This window comes from Cyprinodon variegatus, unplaced genomic scaffold (assembly GCF_000732505.1).
Source record: "Cyprinodon variegatus isolate N-32 unplaced genomic scaffold, C_variegatus-1.0 Scaffold1177, whole genome shotgun sequence".
In the NCBI taxonomy this organism is placed as follows: domain Eukaryota; kingdom Metazoa; phylum Chordata; class Actinopteri; order Cyprinodontiformes; family Cyprinodontidae; genus Cyprinodon; species Cyprinodon variegatus.
In genome coordinates this window covers 119,106-129,698 of record NW_015151630.1, presented here as the reverse complement: position 1 = coordinate 129,698, position 10,593 = coordinate 119,106, and the positions used below count along the sequence as shown (strand labels likewise).

At 36.5% G+C, this 10,593-nt stretch overlaps 2 protein-coding genes across 2 annotated transcripts in view; both read left to right on the top strand.

Annotated features, from left to right (window-relative positions):
• LOC107101950 (endothelin B receptor-like) overlaps positions 1 to 7,594 on the top strand; it is a 16,093-nt gene extending 8,499 nt beyond the window's left edge. Inside the window, exons 4-6 of the mRNA XM_015401045.1 lie at positions 1,408 to 1,541; positions 1,625 to 1,733; positions 6,244 to 7,594. Of these exons, the coding sequence (XP_015256531.1) occupies positions 1,408 to 1,541; positions 1,625 to 1,733; positions 6,244 to 6,342 (342 nt within the window). The 3' untranslated portion in view covers positions 6,343 to 7,594. The remainder of the gene's footprint in view (positions 1 to 1,407; positions 1,542 to 1,624; positions 1,734 to 6,243) is intronic.
• Positions 7,595 to 10,000: 2,406 nt separating this feature from the next.
• Positions 10,001 to 10,593, top strand: part of LOC107101953 (transmembrane protein 184C-like) — a 12,146-nt gene continuing 11,553 nt past the window's right edge. Inside the window, exon 1 of the mRNA XM_015401049.1 lies at positions 10,001 to 10,245. The gene's annotated coding sequence lies outside the window, so the exon portion shown is untranslated. The remainder of the gene's footprint in view (positions 10,246 to 10,593) is intronic.

Genomic DNA, 10,593 nt, shown 5'->3' with positions numbered 1-10,593 from the left:
GAACTAAAATATTCTTTCTGTCATGATTTATGGACATTAAGATCTAAAGAGAAGCATCATCTCCTGGTCAGACCCTGTAATTCAGTGAAAGGGTGGAGTCACACAATTCATAGCAACAGAAACAAGAAGGAACTCATACTAATTAACTGCAGCACTGAATTCAGGTTTTCACAAATAAGCTTCATAAAATTGGGAGTTTTTTTTAGGATAAATCTAATCTAAAAAAAACTGATCTACTTTTTTAATCAGTTTGTAAAAATAGTGGATTCAGTGACAGAAAAAAAAAACAGTAGAAAATAGCTGCCATAATTGGTTTAACTTTTCTATTTTTGGCAAACAAACTGGTGAAGAATATATAAAACTAATGGTCGATGGTCAGAATGGTTGTCAATATATCCTTTTTTCCCCCCATGTAAAAGTCTCATTGAAGTTAAAAGTCTCATGCCTGTGTAAAAGTTAAAGTTTCTTTTCCAAAACTTTCCACAAGTTTGACCTTTTAACTTTCAAGATGCCATCCCTGACTCTATGTACAAGATCATCATAATAATTTAACTTAACCCATCCCCTTGGGGAGCAGTGGGCTGCCATTGTGTGGCGCCCGGGAGCAGTGTGGGGTTAAGGGTCTTGCTCAGGGACTCAGAATTAGTAGGACTTGTAGGGGATAGAACTGGGTACTTGTAACTTACTGGAAAAAAATGAAATCTAGATAAGTCATTTTTTCTTAAAATAAGTGCATTATTTCTTGGATTGAGGAGGTAAAAGAGACATTTTGCCAATAGAACGAGATAATTTACATTTAAAATAAGAAAACACAATGATAATTGTCTTATTTCAAATGCATTTTATCTAAATATCTTATTTCAAGAATAAAAAACTCATTCCATTGGCAAACTATCTCATTTACCTACTCAAATTAAGGGTAAATACGTTTAATTTAAGACTTTTTTTTACTTATTTCTAGATCGTTTTTCCAGTGCATCCTCAGAGCACAAGCGCCCTGCTCTAACCCACTAGGCCAACACTCCCAAAGATGTAAACTACAACTGAAAACCTTCATTTTACATTATATTTTCAAACACAGAGGAACAAACTCATCATAAAGCTAAATAGCATCTATTTTATCATCTAATAGAATCTAATACCAGAATTAATCCTAAAATTAATCCCTGAAATTTGATCTAAAGGAGGTAATAAAAATACACCTAGAGTAAAATATTTGTATGCTTAGATACTGCATGACTGCATTAGATTTGAATCACACATTACATCAGATTCTTAAAGATGAGTGGTTTTTGCAACACATAGTTTTATGGGGGGAAAAAATACCACCTGGTGAAAGCTGGTTATGATTTTAAGGCAGCAATGGAAAAAGCTGCTTTCATTATGATTCTCATTTACTCTCTGCAGCGCCGTGAAGTGGCTAAAGCCGTTTTCTGTCTGGTGGTGATCTTCGCACTCTGCTGGTTTCCGCTTCACCTGAGTCGACTTCTAAAGAAAACCGTCTACAAACCGCATGATGTTCACCGCTGCGAACTCTTGAAGTCGGTGCAAAGCTTAAAGTAAATATGGAGCCATTTCTCATTCTCTGGTTCTATTTTCAAAGCCTCTCTTCTGTTGGTTGCAGCCTGCTGCTGGTGCTCGACTACTTCAGCATCAACATGGCGACCATAAACTCCTGTATCAATCCCATCATCCTCTTCTTTGTCTCTAAGAAGTTCAAGAACTGCTTTAAGGTAAGACATCTCGGTGCTTTGTGTGTGACCACAGTGGTCATCGGGTCCTGAGAGACAGATTTCAGACTGTGGGTTTTTACGATGTTATGAGATAGCAGCTATCAGCGGGACAGTAGGGAGTCGATTGACACAGATGGGTCGCGACCCGTGATAAACAGTTTGTGGGAAGAATGCTTGTTTAGAGGGACACTCCTCTCATATGTGACATGTTTACTATCTTGTTCTTTTTATATATTCTGAGAATATTAGAAGAACTATTTCTCTCTCTGAGCCCCATACTGTTTGTTTCAAATGAAAACAACAATTACGCAATTCATTTAGCAGTTAACGTTAACAGGATTGTTGTTTCTGACAAATAAGGAACCAGATTCAACTAAAGTGAGCTGACACATTATTTAGAGATCTGTAGTAAAATGCAAAGATTGAAAAAAAAGGATAAATTTGATGTAAATAAATGCAGTCCAGTGCCCACAGTATAATACTGCCACCATCATGTTTCACCTTGGAATGAAGTGCAATATTAGTTTTCCACCATGCATGTTGTTATACAAGTAAGTCAAACAGTTTTATTTTAGTCTGAACAGATGAGAGCACGAGCGGGCTAGCTCAACAGGTAAGTAAGTCGTCCTGCTAACAGGAAGCCTGGGTTCGGATCCCAGCTGGAAGGAGTGAGCTGCCAGTGTGGGTCCTTAGGCAAGGCTCTTCATGCTAATGTCTTCTTTCTCGTTCTGAGTTTAAGCCGTACTCCCATAACCTGACACTCTGGCTCCCCGAGCAAGACCCTTAACTGCTCCCTGAGCATCATCGAGAGTTGATTTTGTTGCTTTGTACTTGTGACAATAAAAATGTTCGGAAAAAAAAACTCCCACATGTTAGAATAGATATTATGTCAACAAAATGTCCCACCTGAGCTGCAGATCTCTACAGCTCCTCCAAGTTATAGTGAGGGTCTTGGCTGTTCTGATTAAAGCCCTTCTCCTCCATTCAGTCAGTGTTCATTGAAAATTTAAACTATAATAGGAAATAGAACAATCTTTTAAATGGGTTTCATTACATGATTGTTCATTTCAATCTGAAGCTGGTTAAATTTTCCCTAAAGAATGACATTCCTAAACAGGAAAAAAGTTTGGTTAATATTTTTTTAAATTAATGGATATTTGCCTTAGAACAAATTAAAAATGTTAGTGCCTTGTATTCCTGAATTATTGTTCTACCGGTATATTGTAAAAAAAAAAAAAAAATAAATAAAAATGCTTTTAAAAGTGAAAGATGGAGACTGCAGGCTTATTTACAGTTTGGTTGCTGAAAAACGCAGAATATAATATCACCTTAAATGAAAAAGATATTAGAATAACTTCCTCGTTTTCAACAAACGATGAATACTATTTGAAACAGTCAGATTTTCCACCCTTTCCTCATTATAAATAACATTTCTCCAACTCTTTAGGTTTTTATTTCTTGTAAATTACATCACAATTTTAACATATTCTTTAAAAATAACAAGATAGTTTATTGGAATACCTTTTAATGAGGGTCCTATTTATTATTTAGGCTGTTAACAGGATAAAATAAGTGATAAATTATTTCTTTATTTGTAAAATCCTGTTGGTTCCAGTCGATGGGATGTTATAGTTTTTTTCTGGCAACAGGAATGGATATAAATGCATTTTTTGGTGTCAGCCTGACCCCCTGCCACAGCTTCTCCATCAGGGTTTATCTTCATTCTGATGGTCATTATTTCTAGCTCTGGACGTGGCGTTCTCAGCCTGTCTGTCTGTGGAAGCGGCCGTATCGGCTGATTTTGCCTTATGTGGCTCTCGAAGAGCATCCAGAACTTTGTTAAAAATTTCAGGCATGTCATCCAGGTTATCTTGCCTCGGCCTTGGAGATTAGAAATTCATTAGGTCAAAAGAGGTGAAGTCTTTTTCCTGGAAATGAAGCTGTCATAAAAAAAAGCTGACATCACAAATATGGGAATGAACATGGGATTCTGTTAAGATACGATCTGCTTTAAAAGGAAATGTCAACAGTAAATTCAGACACATTTTGGAAATGAATTAAACTGAAAACCAAAAGCTGGTTGTAAATTGTCTTATCTCTGCGAGCCTCTCTCCTTAACTCCCACTAGAAACTCCAGCGTTGGTAAAAATGCTTCAGCCGGTTATTATTCTGCACCTAGACTGCTATGGGACAGATTATTGGTACAAGACATAAATTCACATAATTTGGATTTAAACATCACTGAGAGAGACATGGATATTAAACTATAATACATTTATCAGTCTTGGTTACATAATGGAGATCGTTTAATGTTGCCTCTTTCTGTTTGTATCTAATTATCTGAATTTCTTCTTAACTGGCTAAAAAGAAAAATTATAATTATCTGAAAGCAGACTAAAGATGATGCGTTGAATCAAAGGGTAGCGGATCAATATATTGTTACTGATACATCCTTTATTGAATTAATGTTCCTATTGGTTTAATATGTTCAGAAAGTTACAGAAGACGCAAAATCTAATTTCCTATAGAAACCAAAACTCTTTTTATTGACCTTTTCTGAATAAATAGATCAGTACGGAAGAGAATTAGGGCCACTTAAAAAAAGACGTTAGCTGATTTTTACATTTTATTTCTTTAAATTTTATTTCAGTTTAATATGGGAAAAAAAGTCTGACTTTTTTCCCATATTAAACTGAAATAAGATTAAAAAATGAGTTAACTTTTTTTATTTTTTCAGTGGCCCAAATCCTCTTCCATAGGTCAGTCAAACCTATCTTAAAGGAATAGTACACCCAAAACATGATTAGCCTTCATTTTCTACTCACCCCCATGCTGAACAACACTCTGGAGTACTTTTTTGATATCTCAAATGCATCTGGAGATCTGGGAGGCTTCTTGCTGTCTGCTGACATTCAAATAATGGAGGTCTATGGCGCCCGAGACAGAAAGGTCCATAAAAGTCCACAAAAAACGTGTCAATATTCCTCCATACTGCTCGTCCAATGTAATCCAAGTGTCCTGAGTGGGTAGCATCCAGGATTTACTCGAAACGAAGTCATTTAGAACGTTTTAGAGCCTAAACAGTAGTGTATAGGATTTCCTAATAGCGCCCCCATGAGCGCTCACGATTCTACGGAAGCCGGCAGACCAAACCAACGCATTCAGCTCGGCAAAGAACTCATGCTCTTCCTCAACACTGAAGTCCTCAGACATTTTTCTTTCGTTGTTTCTTTCTTTGCACAGGTAAACAGCACATTTCTTCTTCTACGCTTGCATTATCGGCAGAGCAGACGCTGAATGCGCACTTTCATCTGGTTTGGTCTGCCGGCTTCCATAGAATCGTGAGCGCGCATGGGGGCGCTATTAGGAAATCCTATACACTACTGTTTAGGCTCTAAAACGTTCTAAATGACTTCGTTTCGAGTAAATTCTGGATGCTACCCACTCAGGACACTTGGAATACATTGGACGAGCAGTATGGAGGAATATTGACACGTTTTTTGTGGACTTTTATGGACCTTTCTGTCTCGGGCGCCATAGACCTCCATTATTTGAATGTCAGCAGACGGCAAGAAGCCTCCCAGATCTCCAGATGCATTTGAGATATCAAAAAAGTACTCCAGAGTGTTGTTCAGCATGGGGGTGAGTAGAAAATGAAGGCTAATCATGTTTTGGGTGTACTATTCCTTTAAACTAGTTAATTTCTGCAGTTACTTTAGTTGAGTTATATGCCTATGATATTGACAATTTCAACAAAAGGTTTAATTTACAAACATCCTTTCATATTTTTAAAAGGAAAAACATAATTTTGATTTATTCAGCACTTTAATCAGACTATTATTTCGTCCTCTTGTAAAATCTTAATTGTTCTTCAAGTTTATATAATAGTTTTTCAAAGAGTTGAAAGTATTTGGAGTTTTTTCCAGAGCCTTTTTTAAAGTGAATCATTTTATTGTTATTAAGCCTCTTGATGAGAAGTTTCTGAATGCAAAAGATGAACTGGGTTTAGTTATGTACAGTGTAATAACCAAATGATCGAAGAATTAGCCTCCAAATATAGATGTCCATATCATTTTAGACATTTTTTAATTTCAGTTTTGTCTTTTTTGTAGAAATAATTTAGCAACTGGACCTTTTTCAGCCTGTCTAGCCTAAACTTGAATGTTGAGCAGCATTTTAAACCCATTTGATCAATCCCAACCCGCTTTTGTCCACATTTGCACATCAATAGATAGTATTAAAGAGATATCTGTTCATCTCTCTTTTTCCAAGATATTTTACTCAGAGGTGTAGCTCTAAATTTTTACTTTTGCAATGTGCTGCCTGTATCCTCTTATAAGTAATTTGTTTTAAAACACTTCTGTCTAAGATCAAGAAATTTTTTAACAATTATAAAAAAATATAGCAACCTTCAGGTGAAATGTCCCTATAAAAAAAATCAGAATTTTGCCCATAAAGTCTTTGCTTTAATTCTAAAAGTGCTTTTCTGTCTCTCTATATTTTCCCACAGTCCTGCCTGTGTTGCTGGTGTTACCATGGCTCCCTCTCCAACAGCATGCAGCCCCTCCATCACGGCACCAGCCAGCAGTACAAACACACCGACCACTGAACGACTCCCCTCCACCGGAAGGACGTTCGGCAGCCTGTCCAGCAGAAATGTATTCACTTCTAATATGTGCACATGACCTGTACAGCTCTGACAGCCCTCTTTTGAGGTTGGGAGACCTCTAAATATCACAGGATATGAGATTTAAAACAGAATTTGAGCTTTCAGTTTGTAAAGAGTTGGTGGTTCAAGCCCTGCTTCTGGCTTTCAATGTCGATATTAACAATTCTGTTGCTCAAAGTTACCAATTTGTATTTTTTTCCCCTTTTACCAATATAGATTGGTTATAAACACTACCAAATTAAATAGGTTATTTTAACCAAAGGATTGGTTGGACACATAACTACCTACCAAATTTTTAATCGATTAGACTGTTTTTAGGGTGTTATTTTGTTAAAAAATAATTTCTTAACTCTTGCTTCTCAGTGTTAAAGGTTACATTTCACTCATTTCTTTAGTGAGAGGTTATGCTACTGTAAAAAAGCTGAATTTATTTCACAGCCTTGTTATCATGCTTCTCTAAAGATTCCTTTGACACCATAGAGATCAGAAGAACTGTAAAGCCAGATAATGTTCTTTATTTATTATTTTGTCTATTTTTAAGTGCCTCGTTTGTTGCTTTTCATCAGTCACCAGTCGGCTTCTCTCTGTTCTTAACCAGTAATTATGATGTAGTTCCTGATGGAGGAAGGAAAAAAGGGAGAACTAAGAGCTGCAGAATGACAGCGTTAACAAGGACATGATGGATTTTTCAGATTTCCACATCAACTAGAAGTGACTATGGTTGAATTGAATGGAAAAGGAGAGATTAAATATGTTTTTGTGTGATTATGCCTTAATAACAACAATTTGTCCCCATACAGATATGTTGGACCTCTTGTGGCTCTGTAGAAACCTTAAAACAGAACTATCAACATAACTCTGCTCTTTCGTTGTATCCTATTTTCTGCTGTGTTTTATTTAATATATCTAACTGCAATAAGTTTGTATACATCCGAGGAAAAGCAGCAATTATCTGTGTTACAGTGGCCTCTGGAGGCCGAAGCTAGTATTACACTTATTACATTCTGTCAATCCGAGTTTACTTCTAAAGGAAATCCTTTGTTTCATTATAGACACACTTATGTATAAAGGGAAACTTATTGTGGTGCTTTGAGGGCTACCAAAACAACTAAAATGTCATCAAAGTAATTTCATCTACAGTTTATTTGTTGTGTTGTTTTTATTAGATGTTGTATTTATCAATAAAGCTTTACCAGCAACTACAAACACCATGATTATTTGTTTTCTTAAGGATTGATCCGTTATCAGTTCATAAATGCTAATTTGCATTATGATTTTTATTATCTGTTATTTCCAGAGGTGGGTAGAGTATTCATAAAACTGTACTTAGGTAAAAGTAGAACTACTTCATCATATTTTTACTTAAAGGAAAATTCCGGTTTTTAACACTTTTAGCCCATTTTCTGTAGTGTCCAGGATGAAATCGAATGATCGACACCAACATTTTGACAATTGGTCCTGTCTCTGCTTTTTGGCTCATTTAGAATCACCCCCTGGCTGCTTCAGAATGGCTTCCATAGTGCATGTCCGATAATGTCCTTAAAACAACCTTAAACGTTCTTTTTTTTAAATATGCTACTCACCGGGTCATCAGCGCTGTTCAATGACGTTCCAAAAAAAGTTTCGTAAAGAAAAAACGTTCCTGTAGTGTTTTATTTAGCATTTTGTAAATCCCATTGAGTTCTGTTGGAATAGTCAATATCCCTCCGCCACCGGAAACGGAAATGGGGCCTGTTTACACTTAGTTGTAGTCTTTTCGCTTCACTCTTTGTACTCCGACGTCGAGGTGCTAACGTCTCTGTTAAACACTTTAAAAAACTCTGAAAATGGAATATGAAAGGTGGATTCTTGAGGAGGACATATTGGACTTTGAGTTTGACGGTAGAGGATACCGTTTTGAACCGGAATATACTGAGGAGGAGTATATAGAGACATTGTCGCCAACTAGTGGTCTGGAGTGTGCAACGCTTCAGATTCGAACGGGAAGCGGAAGTTTATAAGCGGTTGTGATGTATCGGAAAAAATAGTTCTGGGATTTACAAAATGCTAAATAAAACAAGACAGGAACGTTTTTTCTTTACGAAACTTTTTTTGGAACGTCATTGAACAGCGCTGACGACCCGGTGAGTAGCATATTTAAAAAAAAGAACGTTTAAGGTTGTTTTAAGGACATTATCGGACATGCACAATGGAAGCCATTCTGAAGCAGCCAGGGGGGGATTCTGCATGAGCCAAAAAGCAGAGACAGGAGCAATTGTCAAAATTTTGGTGTCGATCATTCGAATGCATCCTGGACACTACAGAAAATGGGCTTAAAGTGTTAAAAACTGGAATTTTCCTTTAAAGTAAAAAGTATCCTACTATCCTACTACTTAATTAAGAGTAAAAACAGTTGGTAAAAAGGCTTCTTAAGTACTGATTACGGTAACTGATCTACTGACTAACCATGGTCATAACAACTAATTTGATATTTTCTGAATTATGAAACTTACAAAATCAATAGTTACAGTTTGCAGAATTGGTAAAATTACAGCACACTGTTTACTGTATTTTCACTCAACCTCCAAATGACACAGCAGACCCAGTGAATGGAAAATAACATTGAACTAAGTAGCCTTGAGTTTGAAAAAAGAAGAAAGTGTGTAAGTAGTTTTTCACTAAGTGAAGTTACTCACAATGCATGAAGGAGCCAGACATTTTACTCAAGTAAAAGTAGCGATCACTTGAACCCCAGTCGGCCTCTGAGCCTGGTTCTGCTGGAGGTTTCTTCCTGTTAAAAGGGAGTTTTTTCTCTTCACTGTCGCTACAAGCATGCTTAGTGAGAGGGATTGCCTTCGAGTCAATGAGTTGATGCAATCAACTATTTTTCCTTAGAAAACTTTGATTCAATTTGACTGTATGATCTGGTGAACTTTAAAGTGCCTTGAGATGACGTGTTGTGAATTGGTGCTATATAAATAAAAAGTGATTTTTATTAATCAGGGAAGAAATGTAAGTTGCATTTACTAATATATTATTGCATTTATTAATAAATTAGATGCATTTATTAATCTAATGTGTTTTCAAATCCTGTTTCTTAACAGAGATTTACACAATCACAATTTATAAATCTGATTTTAAATACCTTTCCAATTGGAGCATTAAACGAATTTGTTTCCTTTTTCCACATCCATTTTCTTTTCATCTTGCATCTTTAGTCCTTTTTGCAATTACTTTTTTTTTGTGTGTAGAGTTTCTCTTTCTATTTGGCTTCTTCAACTAATCACAGTTGATTTTTGGATGTAACCAACTCTCTCATAATAATGCCACACTGTGGCATCTGTGTTTGGTTGAACTTGGTTACTGTAGGTCTGACATTCCCAAAATGTTATGCCATTATTGAAGAAAATTTCTTAATTTTTAAGACAAAAATTGTAAGGTTATACAATTTTTGTCTTTTTTGAAGAAAAAAATCCAAATAATAAATAATAATTTCTTATAATTTATTGAAATTCAGCCCCATGTTTATTTATATTTTCTCCCTGCTATTATAACCTAGTTAGAGAGTAAACATCCCAGCCTGTGTCTGGGCCCCGCCCACCATGAGGCTGATGGGAGCTGCCTCCGCTTCCTCCCGGTGACGTCTGGCCGTAAAGGCGGCGGATCAGCTGCTGAGCGGAGCCCTCGGACCTGACGGTCGTTGTGCGGATTTATCGACCGCTGATCAAAGAGGAGTTCATTAAAAAGACCCGAACCGGACCGCTGAGCGTCAGTTTGGCCGTTCACGGTGTCGGATGGAGGAGGGATGCGTTGCCTAGAAACAGAGAGCGGAGGAGGGCGGAAACAGGCCGAGCATCACTGCAAGTAAACAACCCTCTGCCGCAACAGCTTTAACCTGTTTACACTACAATCCTGATTGCTTTTACTGAAACAATAAAAGGATAAATGCTTTCATTTTAGCTTGTTTTTAAAACACGACTTAAACACATGGTTGGTCCAGAGAGAAATAGCTTACATGGTGCTGTAGTCCTACCGCTCTATTTTCTACGGAAGTGGATAAGGGCCACTGAAAAAACAAAAAAAAGTTAACGGATTTTTTTATTTTGTTTCAGTACAATAGAAGTAAAAACTGACTTTTTTTCTCAGAATTCTGACTTTAATCTCAGAAATGTATTTTTTTTCCCCTCAGAATTCTGACTTTAATCTCAGAAT